Here is a 21,658-nt window from a genome sequence, read left to right on the forward strand (position 1 = left end):
ACACATGACTCTTCTGGAGGTATTTTAACCAAGCGACAGCATGCACAAAATTTAAACGAGAAAAAGCACATCTAAAGATGATGCAGCAGTAGCAGGACCTAGTCATGCTTCCGCAGTTCAAACCTGACACAGCCTTAACATGAAGACAATTTTCAGCCTTATGAAGAAAGTCATGTGGCGAAATGTATCCCCACTCAGTCTCTGTCTTTTCTTCTGGATTTAATTAATGATTGAGAACAAAAGCTGTTAAGTTTAAATCATTCACTTGGGACAAATCAAATTTTCAACAGTGCATTTTATTAAAATTAGTTCCTAAAGGGATTTGGATCACAAAATTTCCAAATGGATCTGTAAAGGGCAGTCATTATTTACAGAACTATGCACTTTTTTGATTGTAGTGATGTTGATACAATGGCAATTTTAGTACAACAGAATGAATACCTTATACACAATTTGAAAACTGAATTAAATTGTGGTAAACACTTCTTTTCAATCTCTTAAATTAGATTATATCTAGTTATTGTCACAGACAAATATGAATAAACTTTTAAAAATAGGAAGCTTAAGGAATTAAATCATGACATAACAGTGCATGAGATAGGAGATTCATACACTCTCCAGAATCAGCACATAGACAATAATGATCAAGCACTGACTTTTTCAGATGACAGACCAACAGGAAAAGCATGGCGAGAAACATGCTTCAGTTTTTCTGAAGCTGATGAAGCCCAGCCAACAGTATGATGGTCCAATAACAATGCAGAGAAAATGGCAAAAAGTTTTCACACAGATCCATCTGTATTTGTAGCCCGACCAAAAAAAAAAAAAAAAAAAAATGTAGATGTTTCAACAAGGTAGTGTGCATCAGAAGAGGCACACATACAGTCACATGGTTAAAAAAATGGCCGAATAATAGTGCCCAGGGTCAGCCAAACTTTAACAGTAGTACTTCAGGAAGAAAAAATACAACAAAAAGAATAATGCACAGTTTTCAGGCAACAACAGATATCACAAGACATAACTGCATGGCTTGATGCAAATGTGTATGGTTTTAAGTAAATTAATCTGAGTTCTAGAACACTTATGAACACAGTACTTACAGCTTTTCTTCATACCACCAAGAAAAGAAGATTACACTAGTAAAATACCAGGCCTTCCAAATGGACCAATAGTGCTCAGTACCTTCAGAAGGCCTTGCACTAGGCTATAGCAAGGTCATTATACCTTATGTCACCCAGACTTCTGCTTGATTGACACTAATGCAATGTGCAAACCATTTTCCTACTGGTAGTCTTGCTCCTGTAGTAATTACAGGTCTCATTAGTGGAGCTGACAACATTTTATGTCATGCATTGCACTCACAGCTAGTCCAGTATCATTAGTAACTGCAGGAACACGCCTCTTCTCTGGCTCACAGTGTTGGTCTGCACATACTCAACAGCATCAGTTGCTGTTGCGGAGTGGTCAATATTATTTTCAACCCAAAACTGGTCTGATTAACCATCTGGTTTTGTGAACCACTCCAGTTACTGTTTTAGAAGATAATAAGGACAGGCTTAACATGAATACTGATAGAGTGGTGCTAGGTTTTCTTTTACTTCTCTTAGTGATATTGAGTTTATGATTAGCTGTTAATAAATACAGTTACAAGAAATAACTGCGGAATAGTCAGCCTCTTCCTTAGCAAGTATCTGTGGAATCCCTTTGGGCACCTTGGAAATAACCAGCTCTGGTTCCTCCTCAACATCCATGGCAGATGTTTGCAATGCCTCCAAGGATGTGTGAGAAGCAAGTTCCATGATGGCCTCCAAGAAGGTCATGGCAGAAAAAAACAAAGGTAATGCTGGGCTATCCTCTGGGTTCTCAAATACATCAAGACAGATGCCCAATGAAGGCTGGACAGCAGCAGACTCAGACCTAGACTTCTTGGCCTTCTTTTCAAAAGGCAGCTGTACCTCAGGGCTAGCAGATTTTGCCATGGTACCCCGGGTCAAAAGTTTGAAACACTGGTTCTTAAGGTAAATGGAAAGTGAGGAAAGGTTCCTACGCAAGGTCTTGGATACAAAGCCTCACAGGTGGAACACGGAGTGTGGTAGTGAGATGCACCTAAGGAAAACAAGCACCTATCACGGAGATCTTTATGGGGAATCTGCCTCCCACACAGACAATTTCCTTTCATGGACCTCATGTAACCCACTGAGCAATATAAGAAAAAAAACAACCCAGTGGGGTACTTATCTGAAATATACAGGCACAGTATAATGAAGGGCATTCAGAATGATGTACAACAATGGCATTTGGACTAATGGCAATGAAGTTCTAAGTTGGAAATGTACATACGTCACCTTTATACCCTACATTTACGTGGGGAGCTTATATCTGATGTACAATGCTACCTATGCAATAAAGCCTTCGATATACAGGCCGGATGTTGGGCTATCCTTGGCAAGAGATCCTCAGAGGTGATGATTACTGCAGTAGTGATATGGAAGGATATTCAGCCTTTCCCCCTAAGTAATATGTTACTCTCTACCAAATCTGCATTTTTTTTTAAATAAATTTCATCTCTACATCTACCCAATATGCTATATTTAATAGGTCTATTAGATTAAGTTTTCTCCCAATGTATTAGTTTTAGTGTCATCAGCACAGAGACTAATCTTGCTTTTCAGTCCTGTAGTTACACAGCATACAAATAAGCTAAACAGGACTGGATTCAATAAAGAAATCTTTAGTACTCTTCTGGTTAATGGTGCAGCAATAGGCAGCTCCCATAATTAACACGATTACATATATATATATATATATATATATATATATATATATATATATATCAGCTAGTTACTCACTCATCTTATTAGCTAGTGCCAGAACATTTGTCTGTCAACTTTTCCAGCACAGCAGTGTGTGTCAAAGACATCACTGATTACCAGTCTATCACAAAGCACTGAGATCTTCCCTTTGCCTTTCTCAGCGTGATTCCAAGAACTCTACTGACCTGGACAAACAATTACTTCTGTACAAGTTTATGAAACTGCTATTTCTATCAAGTACAGTACACTTTTACGGGTCTATGGTTAAACATTGACATACCTTTTACTGTGGCTCCTAACACTGAAAAAAATTACAGATGTCTCACAGGACTAACTTGAAATCAAAAAAAAAAAAATGCAACAGCTTTTTGTGAAAGGTAACAAGCTCCACCCCCGTGTACCCCCCTCTCACGCCACATTTCTTTACATATACTAACCAGGACATCGCATGATACTGGCGATAGGTTAAAACTTCTTTACCTATAGTGTTATGAGACATTGCTGAAAACAGTTAGTACTTTTTGACCAAAGATGGGAATAGATAAAATGTACCTGACCATTCCCATTTTCAACTCTTTTTTTTTTTTTTTACATTTCTCTCATCATGACAATCTAATACCTACCATGATCAAAAGCAAAGCATGTGAATGTGGCTACTACTATGCACATAAGATCATAAAAAATACAAGGCAAATGAGTCACTTATTTCTCACTCTCCCCTCCCTTCTCCTTATTTCTCACTCTCCCCTCCCTTCTTCTCCTTATTTCTCACTCTCCCCTTCCTTCCCCTCCCTTCTTTCTTATTTCTCACTCTCCCCTTCCTTCTTCTCCTTATTTCTCACTCTCCCCTCCCTTCTTCTCCTTATTTCTCACTCTCCCCTCCCTTCCTCTCGTTCTCCTTATCCACTGTTTGAATGTTCCATTCTTACAATTCCTTTAAGACTGATTAATAACCTCTTGCACTTATAATGTATCAGCACATTTCAATACTACATGATACTGTATCTATCTTTTTTAATGATATATATGTGAATTATTCTGCACATGCATGTTTTAATATTTGTATTAATCTACGAATTTACTGTATATTGCCCTACGTCAGTTTTCACTTATGTATACTTATTTTACATTATTTTACTTGTGTAACTTTTCTTCCTGAGCCTTCACTGAAAATGGATAAAATTATCAAGACAGACTTTCCCAGTAAACAAATGTCAATCAATCAATAAATAAATAAATAAAATTACATATTGCGGATACCCATCCTGATGCTGTACCCCCCCCTTTCCTTCTTAAGAAAGAAAGGCAAAGCAAGCCAGTTACAGAGTAAGATTATGATAACCATCTAATCATCCAGGTTTAATCTGAAGGAAGCTGTGATTTGTATAGCTGGCAAGGGCAGTCTGTTCCAGATGTAGGATAGGCACTGGGTAACAAAAATGTGTTTCTCCACTACATTTTATGTGTTGGTGTTGATTTAAGTCCTTAATTTCAGTATTAGCTGCATTATTTCCTTTGTGAAGATGCAGTAGATCAAGCAGAACAGGATCTGTAACAGAAAGTACAGTTGTGTACACGTACCATAAATGTAGATGTTCGAGTGTATTCACTGTTGCAGTCATTACATTTGGGTAATCTGCTGGCAGGTTGCCCTCAGTCGGCCTGAATTCCAAAGTCTTGGGTCCTGCGTCGGTTGCTGTCTCCTCTTCCATGACGTCAGGTCGTCAGGGGTATAAAACATGCAGCCGACGCCATTTACTTTAGTTTTTCTTGCCACCGATGTCAGGTGCCCCCAAAAAGGTAGCAATATTATATATATTTATATATATACATGCATCGATATAAACTTTACCTTCATCTACAAGCAAAATACAGCACATAGGTTGTAGAAGATAGAGAAGAGAAGATAAACTGTAGAATGACAGAGGGATGGCAGGAGGGTAACCTGGAATGCAACAGTGAATACACTCGAAAAGCTACATTTACGGTAAGTGTACAAAACTGTACTATGTTCTTCGTATTTCACTGTTGCAGGCATTACATTTGGGTAGAATCCCAAAGCTATGGTTGGGAGGCTGGAGCTGAACAGCATTAGGTGAGGCTATAAGGCCCTGCAGCACTGCAGTGGCAAAGCCTGCCCTGGACTTAGAGTAGAGAGGCAAATGGTAATGCTTTGTAAAGGTGTGAACAGAACTCAAAGTAGCAGCCTGTAGAATATCCTTGGTTGGTACTCCTCTGAGAAAGGCTGCTGAAGTAGCTGCAGCTATGGTGGAGTGAGACCTAATGCCCTTGGGCACAGGTTTGCCATGGTGTAAGTAGCAGAAACAGATACAATGGCTTATCCACTTTGAAATTGTCTGCTTTGAAATAGCCTTTCCTTCTGATCCTGCAGCATATGACACTAGTAATTGCTCAGTTTTTCTTAGAGCTTTAGTCCTGCTCAAGTAGAATCTTAGCTGTCTGTGTACGTCCAAGGAATGCAGAATTCTCTCCTCTTTGTTCTGCGGATTTGGATAAAAAGTTGGGAGATGAATTGTTTGGTTAAGAGCCACACTGGAAACGACCTTAGGAATAAAAGTAGGATTTGTCCTCAGAGACACCCTGTCTGGGTAAAATATGATAAAAGGCTCTACAGCCATGAGGGCCTGTAGCTCTGAAACTCTTCTTGCTGAAGTAACTGCTAGTAGCAGAGCTGTCTTCCATGATAAGAACTTTATATCAGCTGTAGCAGCTGGTTCAAATGGAAGGCAGGGTGAGCTTTTCCAACAAATAATTGTGGTCCCATGCAGGTAATGGTGATCTTCTAGGAGGCCTTAAGTTTTTGGCTCCTCTAAGATACTGCTTTAGTAAAGGATGAGAAAAGATTGGTGGCTCTGTATTGTAATGAGCCGAAATGGCAAAGGCATGGATTTTGATTGATGAGAAAGATAGGCCTTTATCAAGCATCTCAGTTAAGTATTGTAATACCGGAGGAATATGTGGTTCTGCTGTATCAGTTCCTTGTGCTTGATTCCAAGCACAGAATCTCTTCCATTTGTCAGCATAAGATTTTCTAGTACTAGGCCTTCTGGTTTCCAAAATGGCATCCATCACAGCTTTACTGAGAGGTGTCGTTTGTATGGTTACAGGATTAGCTATGCTGCCAGGTTCAGAGTCTGTAGTTGATTGTGCAGGATCTGATTGTTTTGCTGGGACAGTAGTTTTGGTTTTTGAGGCAAGGTCCAAGGTTGGTATTGAGACAAGTTCCTTAGGATTGGGTACCAGTATTGGCGGGGCCAGTCCAGGGCAATTAATATCATCTTTGGCTTCTCTTGTCTGACTTTTAGGAGGACCTTGGGTAGAAGAGGCAGAGAAGGAAAGGCGTAAACTGATAGGTTTTTCCAAAAGAAGGATAGGGTGTCCACTTTCCATGCTTGTCTGTGATAAGTCCTTGTGCAGAATCTTTTCAGTTGATAATTTTGAGGAGATGCAAATAGATCTATGTCTGGGCTCCCCATTTCTCTGTTATCATGCTGAAGACTTGTAGATTTAGTATCCACTCGTGAGGATCCATAAGGTTTCTGCTTAAATCGTCTGCTAGATTGTTTTGTTTTCCTGGCAGGAATTGTGCTTGAAGATGTATTTGGTAGGTCAAAGCTGTGTCCCACAGTGCCATGGTTAATCTGCAAAGGGGGTATGTGTGTGTGCCCCCTTGCTTGTTTATATACCACATGACTGTGGTGTTGTCCGTCTTTATCAGTAGTTGTCCTGGATGAAGTAAGTCCTTGAAGGCTGTTAGGGAACTTTGAACAGCTAGCATCTTTTTCTGGTTGATATGTAGATGCATTTGATTTGGTGCCCATATGTCCTGAATGCATCTTCCTGTCATGTGGGCCCCCCAGGCATAATTTGATGCGTCTGTTGTTAAGATTTGGCTGGCAGGGGGTAGAGTGAAGGGCCGTCCCATGTTTTGGTGACAGGCCTTTGCCCACCATAGAAACTCCTGCTGCAGGCAGGGAATGAGGGGAATCATCGTTTCCAGACTGTGTGAATGTTGACTCCATAAACTTTTTAGGTACCATTGAAGTTTCCTCATATGCAAGAAATTAGTAGGATGCAGTATGTCATGAAGCCCAGAGCCTACAGAATATGTCTTGCAGAAGACTGGGTTTTTGTTGCCATCAGTTTGAAGTAAGTAATCAGTTGCCTTTGTTTGTCTGGCGTGAGTTAAGCCATCTGGGCAGTTATATTCAAGCTTGCACCTAGGAATGTTATCATTTGAGAGGGTACCAGTTGTGATTTCTTTTTGTTTATTGTGTATCCTGGACATGTTAGAAGCCTTTTCACAAATGCCAGGTGTTGTAGAAGAGTGTCCTTGTTCTCTGCTTGAATGAGACAGTTGTTCAAGTAAGGATATATTTGAATACTTCTTTGTCTGCAAAATGCCATTACTGGTGACAGGCACTTTGTAAAGACCCTGGGCGCAGTAGCTAAGCCAAAGGGCAGTGCAGAGAATTGGTAATACATTAAACCAGCCTTGAATCTGAGGTATCTTCTGCACGACTGTCTTATTGGGACATGCAGGTATGCCTCTTTTAGGTTTAAAGTCACCAGCCAAGCATTCTTACCCAGCATGGACAGAAGCTGCTGCAAAGTGAGCATTTTGAATTTTGGAATGTCCAGGTATGTGTTCAAAATCGATAAATCCAGTATTGGCCGCCAGGCCTTGTCCTTTCTGGGTACCAAGAACAGTCTTGAGTAAAAACCTTGTCCTTTTTCCTGTTCGGGTACTGTCTGAATGGCCCCCATATCCATGAGGGACGTAACCTGTTTCTGTGCCTCTGCCCATTGATTTTTTGGCAGATCTGGCCAACCATTTGTCATTGGCAGTGTGTGGAAATGGAATCTGTATCCCTGGGATACGATTTTAGTACTCACTTGTCCTGGGTTATTAACTGCCAATTTTGAGCAAAAAAAGTGCTAATTTTCCCCCATGGGTGCTGCCAAAAGATAAGTGCTTGGTGTAGGCAGAGGGAAGTCATTGGGATTGCTTTCTGTAGGTTTGCGCTTTATCTCCTCCAGATTTGGAGGTGGATGTGCCCCATTGCTTTGACCTGTAGGAGTCTTGAGCCTGGTACCTGGAACCCTTAGGGCATCTGGATTTGTCCCTTTGAGCTCTGTCTGACACAGGAAAGGACCAATTTTTTGTAGGCCAGTGTCTACTGAATCTTGGTGGCTGCACTTGTAAGAAAGCTTTAACAATTTGCATAGACTTAGCTTTGTCTTCCATTTTCTTTAAAACCTCTTCTGCCTTAATACCAAACAAAGTATCATGCTGTAAAGGTGCATCTAGCAATTTAGCTTTAACATGATCCGGCAAATTGTGTTCCTTTAACCAGGCATGCCTCCTAATCACCGATCCAATAACTGTGGCCCTGCAGGAGGCCTCTAAAGAATCAAAACCACATTGCAAAGTATGCTTTCCAACTTGTTCAGCTGCATGCATTAATTCCTGCAATTCTTTATTTTCTGCACATTCTGAAATCAACATCATTTTCTGTTTCAGCAATCCCATAACATGTTGTTGGTACTTAAGCATATGAAACTGACAATTTAAGGCCCTGATTGCCAAGGTTGCAGATGTATAAACCTTTTTCCCCATCTGTCCAGTGCCCTAGAATCTCTGTCAGAGGGGGTACGGTTTTTTGCTGTTGAGGCCTTAACTCCCTTTGGACCTTGTGAAATAGTTTCAGGATCAGCAGCAGGGTTTCTAAATAAAAATTTATGTGAGTCGGGGACTCTGTAATATCTGTCAGGCTTATTGGGAGCCGGAGGTAAGGAGTCAGGGGTCAAGCTTGACTCCGAAAACACATCATCCACAATGTCTAAAACACGGGGAATGGCTAAAGGCTTGTGCTGAGGGAGAAGAAGGAAATCCCAGAGTCTCTTTTTTGATTCTGAGAAGTCTTGACTCTCCCAGTGAAAATGCTCCCTCAAAGTATGCAAGGTTTCTCCAAATAAATAATCCTCAGGAGGAGATGCAGATGGAATAGATTCCTCAGCATCAGAATCCTCATAGGAAGGCATAGATAATTCCAGATCAGAAAAGGAATCAGAAGAAATAGAAACCTGATCTGAAGATTCATAATCAGTGTCTTGCCTAGGCCTCTTATCTGGAGGGGGATGGGTACCCCTGATCAAGGTAATAAGGTCTTCACCCATTTTGATCACATGTTTATTAGGCATAGAGGCCTGTGCACGTGGCTCATGCGTCAATTTTTTAGGTTTAGAAGTTGCTTTTGTCTTTGGCTTTGCAGCTGTCATCGGTTTGATGTATAAATGTTGAGGTCTGAATACACCCTCAAAAGCCAGTGCCCTGCTCAGCAGCTCCAGACCCATCCGAGGGAGATACATCCGTCGGTCCAATACCTTGAGTATCTTGCAGCATGCCGGACTCCACATGGGTGTCGGTACAGGCCTGCGACTCGAAAGTAGCGGGTAAAAGGGGCTGGGAAGGCGCCTCACTGAGTACCGGCGAACCGACGACTGGCTAAGGAGAAGCTTCGTCGTCAGTTTTGGATCTCGACTGCCATTCTCTGTCCTTTTCTTTGCATTTTTTATGCACTCCAGTAGTCGGTTTGCTATCCGATGACATTTCTGGGTAGTTAAATCTGTTTCCAAAATACTTTGATGCAAAAATATACTGACGCTTAATAGTGCGTTGGTTAAATCTAGCACAAAACCGACAGCCAGGCACGTTGTGATCAGGGCCTAGACAAGGAATACAATATAAGTGGACATCCTTATGAGGTAGTATTTGCTTCCCACAAATAATACAATTATTAACTTTTTCTGACATCGGTAAAAAGCAAGAAAAAAGTTTCCCCAATGGGGTACTTAGCTTTAGTGAAGACTTCGTTTCTGAAACTCAAACTCGAATATTTCAGTAATCGGCTGACTGGCACTTGTGAAATGTTTTTGCTTCGGGCACCACACGGCAAGAAAGACTAAAGAAAATGGCATCGGCTGCATGTTTTATAACCCTGACGACCTGACGTCATGGAAGAGGAGACAGCAACCGATGCAGGACCCAAGACTTTGGAATTCAGGCCGACTGAGGGCATCCTGCCAGCAGATTACCCAAATGTAATGACTGCAACAGTGAAACACGAAGAACACCGGGCATGGCTTACCTGCAAGAGCCTATAAGAAAGTGAGTATGGGATAGCCCTTCAAGTCTTTCCTTGAAGCACAGGTATTTTAGGGCAACAATCTTCCTAGTGACGGACCTCTGAAAACTTTCCAGTTGCTTAATATGGCTGGAAAATTACATTCTGAGGAAAGTGTGGTTTGAATTAGGGTTGTATATAGATGTATGACAACTTCTTCTGACCTGGACGAGATGTCTTTACATATATCTATATGAAACCACTACGAAATACCGAACACTCACTCTGACGCCCAAAATTCTGATACCAAACACCTGAAACACTACAATACCGAAAACAAAAACCGTGAAATTCAAACTACCGAAAACTACACACAACATACATCACACACAGACACATACACGCACCTTCCCCCAAAACACAAACCTAACCTACAGACAAGAAGGGGGGCAAAGCCACCCTGCAACCCTCACACCCTCTCTACTTAAATATTCTAACTCCAAGGTCGCATTACCCAGACAAACACATAAATACACCACCACACGCCTACATCCCCTTCGAACACACACATCACACTCACAACACATATTTACACAATAAACCTCTAACCAACACAGTTACAGAAATACTTACCTGCCCTTCCACCACACCGCAACACCAGAAGCGCAAATTTCAAACTCCCAATAGTCGCGCTTCTGGTCTTTCGGTAGTTTGGGGTTTCGGCTATATCGTCTCGAAAGTTTGAAATTCGGTATTTGAAACTTTCGAGATTATGCAGTGTTCCCATCTATATACATAAATACATAAATAAATAAATAAATAAGGATTACACTTCTTTATTTCAATCTAATCTATTCAGACTACATCAGTAGTATCCTACATTAAATGCATGTATTACCTGTATATATGAACATGGAAACAAACTAAACTTCAGCTTTTCTCTCTGAGCCTCTATTGAAATGAGTACATACCCAGACAGACTATCCTGGTAACAAACGTCAAATAAAAATAAACAAACACTGTAGCACAATTCTGAACAAAAATTGCCCTAGAAGCATAAACAAAAACAGGTCACAACTCTTAAAATGCAAAAATGATGCATCATTCTTGTAACACTTTAAATTTCCACAGAATATTTTCTCTGGTCATGAATGTGCAACAGATGTGCAATTTACCACAAAGCAGTAAATTATTCCAGTTTTAAAGACAAGCCCAGCAGTATTATCAACCAAAGATCAAACGTCTCCAGAATGAAGGCACAGCTGCCCTCAGTATAAGCAGCACAATGTATTATGTAGGACTTACGAGTGAATAAAAAAATGTCACTGACAGAATGTATAAAAAAGCGTGCATAACACATACTTCACATTACTTACCAGGTTCTTGCTTGCGAGACCTTCTCTTCACTCGAGGTCCAATACCCTGTCCTTCTTTCCAACCCATTTTCCGAAGTAGCTTAATTCCAATAGATATTCTAAAACACAAGATAACATTTGGAATTTATTTGGTATAAGAATGCAACATACAGATACACCCTCTCAAAAAACAGTTGCATGCACTAAGACTGGTATGAATTCAAAAGCAGCTATAGACCCAGAGTCAATTAGAAATACATTATGGCTGTGGCAAATGTGTGAGCACAGGTTACCTAATGGTAACATGAACAACCCTTGGAATAATAGCCACTGCGAAAAAAAAAAGTCAGGCCAGTTTACATTTTCTAAGTTACCATTCACAAAAGCCTATTTTTCACTAAAACCTTTATGACATGAAAAGGCAGTTGGAATCATGACTGCCAAAGTTCTGCAAGCAGCTGTATATAGTGGCCTTTGTTTCCATGAACATCAGTGCAAACCATAAGCATACACATACAGAGTCAAGAAACATTACCTAACTTGATAGCAAAAGGAGATGAGACTATATGCCCTTAAATGCATTCTACATCGTTTCATACTTAACCCCCCCCCCCACCTGATCCCTACCCTCTTTAATGCCTCTGTGGATATGGACTTCTCTCTACTACCCAGCTCCAGATGCTGTTTTTATCTCCAGTCAAACAGAAGACTGAGTTTTACTTATAAGGAGTTGTCATTATTCAAGAATCTGCTAACAAATTATCCCTTACATTTTTTCAGATGTACATTGTATATCACTTTAGTCACCATATGGTATTTGTAAACATATGCTTTGTCTACATCTGTTACAAATATGTATTATAAATTTTGCTTCTATTATTGTACTGTGGTTTTACACTCATGTTGAGCCTAAAACAGATCCTCCTGGTTTAGTGCTCACCTCCAGTTAACAAATCTAAATAAATAATACATAAACTAACTTAATTGGGTCAACTGGTTTCATGTGGCAAAATGTTAATGATGTTTCTTGCTTAGCACATTTTTCACTTAATGTTTACACAGTGTTAGTACAACTGTAAAGTTGCAATACTTTTTACAGTGTCCTTTTAATTGAAGTTGGTCAAAATGGTTGCATGTGGCAAAGTGGTAATGCTGTTCTTGTTCTGCATACTTTTCACTTAATGTTGACAAATAACCAACAGGCTGTTGGCCGAGGTGCCTACCAAAAGGATGTTTGTCAAGATGCCATAGAAATACATGTTGCAATTTTACTGTTGGTTATTTTCATTTATAATGTTGTTTTAGATTATACTTTTGCAATTAACATATTTTACTCAGTGTTCCTGCAACTGTAAAATTACAATAATGAACTGGTTGCTTTATGGCGCAATGGGATTAAGCCCTGAATGGAACCTAGGAAATTCGATTGGTGGCCCTGGCTCAAGAGGAACTTCCGGGGGGTGGGGGGTATAATTTTCAGTTCACCCATCCTGGTGGAAAGGGAGGGGTCATTGAGTTGATGCCACTCTCTTAGTCGGTAAGGACTAAGATAGGGTTCAGCATTCACTATAAAAATGGGAACATACTGGCAGGAATCTTTGGGATTCCACAGTTGCACTGTGTGCATATATGCACAGTGTATGAAGCATATCACTGAGTACAAGACAAAAAAATCTCTCTCTTCAGCAGTAGTATGACATTCTACTAGGCACCGCCATCTCTTCTCTGGTCCCAACTACTGGAAAAGGTCCAGGGGAACAGAAATATTGTACACTGAAAATGCCCCTGTAAGTGTTGTATGTCAGTTTTAAAAGATATGAATACAAAGTTCCATATGAATATGATACTACTAATGCTTCCCTTGCACTGTGTGCTTACAGGAGGTACCTGGACATGGGATGTGCTGCATCCACATTGGTATATTTATATAACACTTACAAAAACATTTCTTGTCCACCTTACGTGAACTCTTGAAGATTCAACTGTGTCGTGAAGAGAAGCAATTTTATCCCTGAATTAATATAGCTTGGCTAGGTTTTTCTTGTAGTTTTTACCAAATGATTTGCCTGTGTGACCTTTTTACTCTTTGTTTTGGATTTTAGTTGGGATATTTTTCAGACACCTTAATTGTTATGGACATCAGCTGGGTTTGAAGACCCTGTGTTTCTAAAGTACAGTAAAACTGTCTGCTTATGCTGTGCCGACGAGGTCATAAAAAGGCTGAAACATGAATGTCCACAGCTAGTGGAGGTTTGGCTTTACTGGCCTGAATGCATCCACAGAGACTTAAGAAAAAAAACTAAAAAGTCATGGACATTGAGAAGCCATATAGCTGAAACACTAGATGTCCTTAAGGGGTCATGGGCCTCCATTACAAGATGTTTAAGGTATCACACAGTGAAAACTGTAGCTTGTTAGTTTTTACTAAATTAATATAGTAAATAACTGATCTTGGTTTGCTACAGTAGATGTGGAAGTTAAGCTTGTACCAAAGATAAGGTACAGTTTTGTTAGGATTTTGATAAAACTGCAGATGCTCGAGTACATTCACTGTTGCAGCTGTCTTCACATTTGTGATTTTGGCCATGAAAGGCTCAACATTTAACTTGAATTCCAGAACTTGTCACCCTTCCCCCTCTAGGTCAGACAAGAGCCCTCTAAACTGGATGTCAATAGGTCTGCTGCACAAAAGTAACATCCACCCATGCCATCTTTGTTTCGTCTTTCCCGGACAGTCTCCAGGAACATGTGGATGATTTAAAGCACTACCTGCTCAGGTAGACAAGAGAAGGACTGCGCCATATCTATGGTAGTTTAACAAAAATACAAACAAGACTGTTACTAAGTTTTAGGACAACCTGAGAAGAAAGGATGTCTTGTGGTGGTGACAGGGGGAAGAAGGGTGACAGTGTACCCACCCCAGTTCCCAGATGCCCATAAGATAAGAATAAGACGGGTGGAGGGAAAGAAATACTGTCACAACAGTGAACATAAACATCTACAATTAAGTTCCTAACAGAACTGTATGATGTTCATCTTATGGTTCACTGCTACAGCTCTGAAGCTCACAGATGAATAGGTAGCCAGCCACGAGGATATATTGGCTGAAGTAACTGTTGCCGGACCACGGAAAATTCTGCTCTGGAGCTAGAGGCAATGTCCAAGTAGCCATGCTTAAAGCAGGTGTGGTCAGAGGACCAGGAAGCATTCTCTCGTACCCCCAGAGAAAACAGTAGCGTCTGCTTTCACTCTAGTGGAATGGGTCCTTCCCCTGCCCCGATACAATTTTATAAAGAATAAAGTAACAGAAACAAACACAATGGGTGTATCATTTACAAATGGTCTAATTGGAGATATTTCCTAAGGGTAGGGAAGGAGGTACAAACTGTTCTGTTTTTCTACTCTCTTTTGTTCTGTCCAGGTAAAATCTCAATTGCTTAGGTATATCCACAGAGTATATATTGCTATCCCCTCTGTTCTAGTTGGTTGGAAAGAAAATTGGGAGGCGAAGTACCTGCAAGAACAGCTGTGTTTCTACTTTGGGTGTGAAGAAGGGATGTTTTAAAAAGTTTCTTTGGCCATTTACACCTGTAGTTTTGAAATACTTATGATGAAAGTAACAGCCACAAAGACAGCTTTTCATATCAGGAACTTTAAGGATGCAGAAGCAGCCAGTTTTGAGTTAAATCAGAATCTTAAGGACACAGTTGCAGCCCCCATGATAGAGTAGGCTCTTTCTTGGGGGCCTTATATTCAGGATCTCTTTTAGGAATTGTTTTACTAGCAATAAAGAATTGGGGGATCCCAAGAAAGGCAGGCTGAAATAGCTGAGGCATATACCTTCACAAAACATAAGGTGGCCCTGACTTGTAAAGGTTTGGCAGATATCTGACGATCAGCTACACTGAAATCTAGGTTCTCTATTAAACCAGTGAACGATTAAAATAGCGAACGCTGTTTAATCAAATCTTTTTGTTCGAAACAGCGAAATCCCGAAAGCACAGAACAGCAATTTTTTTCCCACGGAAAAATCACTGGGCCATTTTCAGGACTTTGCCATTTCCTCCACTATGGTGTGATCTCGAGAGTTGGTATATTTAAGAAGAGGGGGTGTGGAAGGCGAAGCCCTCCACTTTATTTTGTGTGGGGTTTTTTTTAATGGAGCAGCGATTTTTTTTCCCCTGGGAAAAAAATCGCTGTTCCATGTGTTCGGCATTTTGCCATTTCGACATTTTAAGGTCGATTATACAGCATTCGCTATTTTAACCATTTACTGTTATAATATACACCCGAAGTCTATGGTGGGTCCACATCTCTGCTTCAGCAGTGGAAGGAGAATCTCTTTCATTTAGCTAGGTAGGATTTCCATGTATTTGGTTTCCCCACCTCCCTCATGATAGTCAGCCTATCTTTACATTATTGTTAATAGTTCTATTTTCATGTTATGTAATTGATTTCACATATATCAAAATTAATACATTTGTTTAAAATAAAAAAAAGATAGCATATCATCAGAAAACATGTTCTTAAAGTGAAAAGCAGCTAAACCAGTCAAAAACTCAGCCTTAGCATCCTCAGGTTAGTTTATGACTGATCCTTTGTTTTGGGTCAAGAAGTTCACATGCTTGAGGCAACAGAAAATGTCCTTAGTACTGAGTAAGACGGCGAACAAATGCTACCCGAGACACAGGGGAGCTATGAACAGCGTTGCTGGCATGCCTTCCATTACCTTCTAAACTACGAATGGGAACTGGAAGAAAAGTATACAGAAACAACCAGACCTGTTCAGATGATTCTTCTCAACTTGGTGCCCTGAAGCAAACTTTTTTGAGTTGTCTGTTTTCTGAAGATGAAAAAAGGCCTGATGCTGGTACACCCCACTAGTAGATCAAATCCAGAAAAAAACATCCCACTCTATTCATGAGGGTTCACCTCTGTCATGCTCAAGACTGCCTACTCCAGTCAGTAAAGGAGTTTTTCTAAGGAAGGCAGGTAAGACTGTCTTGCAGGTCATTCCTAACTCCTGAATCATATTCCATGCCACCACAAACAATCTACACAGCAGATAAAAGTACTTACAGGAGTCCACAATCCTACAGAAGTGGGTGAGCTTCCTGGCAGCAGTAGGCTATAAGTCAGGTTCAAGGATATACTGGCTAAGTAATTACTAGAAAATGGAAATCAAAGTCTAAGCTAACTATATTTGAATTAGTGAATATTTTAACAGAGATAAAAGAAATGAAAGTAGGATCTTTATAAAACGGTAGGAGCAAATGACATAGAAAAAATGGAAACTGTGGGAACAATATACAAAGAATAATGTTTTGGTGGAGGTGTAAGATTTAAGGCAAGGCAGGAATTTGAGCAATTTATGTGATGTTGGATTAAAGATAATTGTATAAAATAATATATATGATGTACAATGTTGTAACTGGGAACATTTTAACAAAGTTTTTCTTTTCTTTTATACACAATTTATGTTTACCTGTATCTTATGTATCTTAAGTGTTAATTCAATAAATGTGTTTAAAAAAGGAATAACTACTTAGAAACAAAAAAGGTTAAGCAGGTCAAAAAGTAAAAGGATGGTGAAATAAAGATAATAAATACATTTTACTAGAAACTGAATAAACACGTTAGGAATCACATTTGGTGAAACCATGTAAATATCAAGAATGAAGAGGAATTCTAGATCCAACAGAAAGTTTTCCAACAACTAAAGTACAGTTTTGTACCTACTATAAATGTAGATGTTCGAGTGTTCACCCTGCTGCAGTCATCACACTTGGGTTATCCTGTCATCAGGCGGTCCCGCAGTCGGCTGGATTTCCAAAGTCTTGGTCCAACGTCGGTTGCTGTCGCCTCATCCCTGACGTCAGTGTGCCAGGGGTACATATATTGCAACCAACGCCATTTTCTTCAGTTTTTCTTGCCCCAGATGTCAGGTGCCCCCAAAAAGGTGATCCAAATTAGTACCAAAAAGGTGTGAACACCGTACAATCACAAAATCCCTTCAGCTATAAGCAAATACATCAGAAATGTATAGCAAATTTTTAGCCAGTAGATCAGAGGGGTTGGAGGGAGGGTAACCTGGACTGCAGCAGGGTGAACACTCGAACATCTACATTTATGGTAGGTACAAAACTGTACTATGTTCATCGTGTTACCCTGCTGCAGTCATCACACTTGGGTTGAGTCCCAAAGCTAAGGTAGGGTGGAGGCATCATAGAGGGTTAGTGGAGGCAATAAGGCCCTGCAGAACTGCAGTGGCGAAGCCTGCCCTGGATTTAGAATAAAGAGGTAAGTGATAGTGTTTGGTGAAGGTGTGTGCAGAACTTCAAGTTGCAGCTTCTAAAATTTCCTTGGTAGGAAGCCCCCTGAGAAAAGCAGTAGAGGTAGCTGTTGCCCTGGTAGAGTGGGATCTAATGGTAGGAGGAACTGGTTTCCCATGATGGGTACAGCAGAATCGTATGCAATGGCCTATCCATTTAGAAATGGTTTGCTTGGATATGGCCCTCCCTTGAGAAGCTGTAGCATAGGAAACAAAGAGCTGGTCAGTTTTTCTGAAAGCCTTAGTTTTAACCAAGTAGTAACAAAGTTGCCTGTGAATGTCCAAGGAATGCAGGAGTCTCTCACCTTTGTTCTGTGGATTGGGGAAGAAAGTGGGTAGGTGGATGGTTTGATTTAAAGCTACACTGGAAACCACTTTAGGCATGAAGGAAGGATTAGTTCGTAGAGAAACTCTGTCTTGATGGAAAATGAGGAAAGGTTCCACTGCCATAAGTGCCTGTAATTCTGAGACTCTCCTAGCAGAAGTTATTGCCAGGAGCAGGGCAGTTTTCTAGGATAAGAACTGAAGGTCTGCAGAAAAGGCTGGTTCAAAGGGAGGTAGCGTTAGTTTTTCCAGAACAAAGTTGAGGTCCCATGTTGGTGTAGGGACTCTTCTAGGTGGTCTAATGTTTTTTGCCCCTCTGAGGAACTGCCTCAGTAGAGGATTGGAAAATAAAGGTGGATTAGTGTCGTAGTGAGCTGAAATAGCTGAAGCATGGATTTTAATAGAGGAGAAGGAAAGTCCTTTATGCAACATCTCAGTTAAATACTGGAGAATGTGAGGCATATGAGGCTGAGTTGTGTCTTGGCCTTTAGCTTGGTTCCAAGCACAAAACCTTTTCCATTTGTCCGAGTAAGCCTTCCTGGTGCTTGGCCTCCTGGCCTCTAGAATAACATCCAGTACTGCTTGTGAAAGAGGGGCTGGTGGGATGTTTAATTGATTTGCCATGCAGCCAGGTTTAAGGTTTTGATCTGGCTGTGTAGAATCTGCTTGTCTTGCTGCGTGAGTAAATGAAGAATTTGAGGCAATATCCATGGTGGGCTTTGAGCCATATTCTTCAATAGCGGGTACCAATGCTGGCGTGGCCAGTCTGGGGCTATGAGAATCAGTTGAGGTTTCTCCTTTTTGAGAAGAGGTAATGGAGGAAAGGCATATGCTGTCAGGTTTTTCCAACTGAAGGAGAGCGCGTCCACTTTCCAAGATTGATGGTGGAATGTCCTTGTACAAAATTTTGTCAGCTGGTAGTTTTGAGGACTGGCAAACAGGTCTATATTTGGTAGACCCCATCTTTGAGTTATCATTGTAAATATTTGTGGGTCTAGCTTCCACTTATGGGGATCTTTGATGTTTCTGCTTAGGTCGTCTGCCAATGTGCTTTTCTGTCCTGGCAGGAATTGAGCCTGTAACTGGACTTGGTAGGCCAGAGCTGTGTTCCATAAGATTATTGCTCGCCTGCAAAGAGGGTAAGAGTGTGTGCCCCCTTGTTTGTTTATGTACCACATTACTGTGGTGTTGTCCGTCTTTATTGCAAGTTGTCCTGGCTGTAGTAGATCCTTGAAGGCTGTCAGAGCTTTCTGTACAGCTAGCATCTCTTTTTGGTTTATGTGCAGTTTTCTTTGTTCTGCAGTCCATAAGCCTTGAATGCATTGCCCTGCCATGTGTGCCCCCCAGTCATAGTCTGAAGCATCTGTTGTGATAGTTTGCCTGGATGGGGGCAAGATGAAAGGCTGACCCTTGTTGAGGTGACATGCCTGTGCCCACCATAGAAATTCCTGTTGAAGGCAGGGAATGAGAGATATCACTGTGTCCAAGCTGTGGCTGTGTTGAGACCATACGCTTTTTAGGTACCACTGTAATTTCCTCATATGCAGTTTTGCAAATGGTATTATCAGAATGCAAGATGCCATGAAGCCCAAAGCCTGCAGAATTTTTCTTGCAGTTAGTTGGGTCTTTGCTGCCATTGTCTTGAAATATTGAGTCAGTTGTAATTGCTTGTCTGGTGTAAGATAAGCCTTCTGGGCCATTGTGTCCAAGCTGGCACCCAGGAATGTCATTTTTTGTGAGGGTACTAGTTTTGACTTCTTTTCGTTTACTGTGTACCCCAGACAATTTAGTAGATGCTTCACAAAAGCCAGATGTTGTAAGAGAATGACCTTTCTTTCTACTTGGATGAGGCAGTCGTCCAGATATGGATATATTTGAATTCCTCTTTGTCTGCAGTATGCGATTACTGGTGCCAGGCATTTTGTGAATACTCTGGGCGCAGTAGATAAGCCAAAGGGCAGTGCAGAGAATTGATAATGGGTTGAACCTGCAATGAAACGGAGGTATCTTCTGCAACTTTGTCTGATAGGGACATGCAGGTATGCCTCCTTGAGGTCCAATGTTACCAGCCATGCTTCCTTGCCCAACATGGGAAGTAGCTGCTGTAGTGTTAGCATCTTGAATTTGGGAACTTGTAAGTAAGTGTTTAGAATAGAAAGGTCCAGAATTGGTCTCCAAGCATTTACTTTCCTGGGTACAAGGAAGAGTCTTGAGTAAAATCCTTGGCCTTGCTCTTGAGTTGGTACCCTTTGAATGGCTCTCATGGCCATGAGAGCTGTAATTTGTTTTTGAGCCTCTGCCCTTTGATTTTAAGGCAGGTTTGGCATTCCTCTTTTTGTTGGCAAGGTGTGAAAGTGGAATCTGTATCCTCGTAAAATTATGTCTAGGACCCATTTGTCCTTTGTGACCATGTGCCAGTTGTCTGAAAATAGTGCTAGTTTTCCCCCCAAGGGGGCTGACAAAAGAGCTTTGTCTGGCCAGCTGAGGTGCAAGTCATTGAGTTTGCCTTCTTGTAGGTTGAGACCTGTCTTCTCCTCCCTTGTGGGTTGGAGTGCCCCATTGGCGAGGCTCATACTGAGCTTGTGGTTGTCCTCTGCCCCTTGGGTGTCTGTATTTACCCCTCTAAGGCCTGTCAGTGGCTGGAAAGGACCAATTTTTTGTTGGCCAGTTTCTGCTGAAGCGAGGGGGTTGTACTTGTAGAAAATCTTTGACTGTCTGCATTGATTTCGCCTTATCTTCCATTTTCTTTAAAACTTCTTCTGCTTTAACACCAAAAAGAACATCCTGCTGTAAGGGAGCATCTAATAGTTTTGCTTTAACATGATCAGGCAGACTTTGTTCTTTTAACCAGGCATGCCTACGTATAACTGATCCAGTGACAGCTGCTCTGCAGGAGGCCTCTAAAGAATCAAACCCACATTGTAAGGTATGTTTGCCCACCTGCTCGGTGGAGTGCAACAAATCCTGTACTTCTTTAATTTCAGATTGTTGAGGTAGGGTGGTTTCTTTTGTTTTAACTGAGAGATCAGAAATTGCTGATACTTAAGCATATGAAATTGACAGTTTAGTGCTCTCATAGCTAAAGTGGCTGAGGTGTAAACCTTTTTCCCCCATCTGTCTAGTGCTCTTGAATCCCTTTCAGAAGGTACTGGATTTTTAGCCATGGAAGCCTTAGCCCCCTTGGGACCCTGGGAGATAGTCTCTGGGTCAGCTACTGGGCTTTTGTAAAGGAATTTGTGGGAATCAGGTTCAGGTACTCTGTAGTATCTGTCAGGCTTGGCCGGGGCAGGAGGTAGAGAGTCAGGGTTGAAACTGGATTGTAAGTAGACATCATCCACAATGTCCAAAACAGGAGGGATGGCTAGAGGTCTGTGTTGGGGGAGTAAAAGAAACTCTCTCAGCCTTTTCTTGGAATCAGAGTAATCCTGACCTTCCCAGTGAAAATGTTCCCTCATAGTGTGTAAAGTTTCCCCAAAAGAGTAATCTTCTGGAGGGGAAGCTGAGGGAATAGAATCCTCAGCATCAGAATCTTCATAAGGAGAGAAGGAATAGTCTTGGTCCCCAGAGGAATCCGAAGAAATAGACAGTTGTTCAGAGGAAACAGATTCTTCCTCTTGTCTAGGCCTTTTGTCAGGAGGAGGCTGTGAACCCCTGATAAGAGAAATCAAATCTTCTGCCATTTTGAGC

General features: G+C 41.0%; 1 protein-coding gene across 1 annotated transcript in view; it reads right to left on the reverse strand.

Moving 5' to 3' along the window:
• Positions 1-21,658, reverse strand: part of GPATCH1 (G-patch domain containing 1) — a 780,183-nt gene that overhangs the window by 612,432 nt on the left and 146,093 nt on the right. Inside the window, exon 5 of the mRNA XM_044081593.1 lies at positions 11,338-11,435. Within this exon, the coding sequence (XP_043937528.1) occupies positions 11,338-11,435 (98 nt within the window). The remainder of the gene's footprint in view (positions 1-11,337; positions 11,436-21,658) is intronic.

Source organism: Protopterus annectens, chromosome 8.part1 (assembly GCF_019279795.1).
Source record: "Protopterus annectens isolate FY-2018-M chromosome 8.part1, PAN1.0, whole genome shotgun sequence".
Lineage (NCBI taxonomy): Eukaryota > Metazoa > Chordata > Ceratodontiformes > Protopteridae > Protopterus > Protopterus annectens.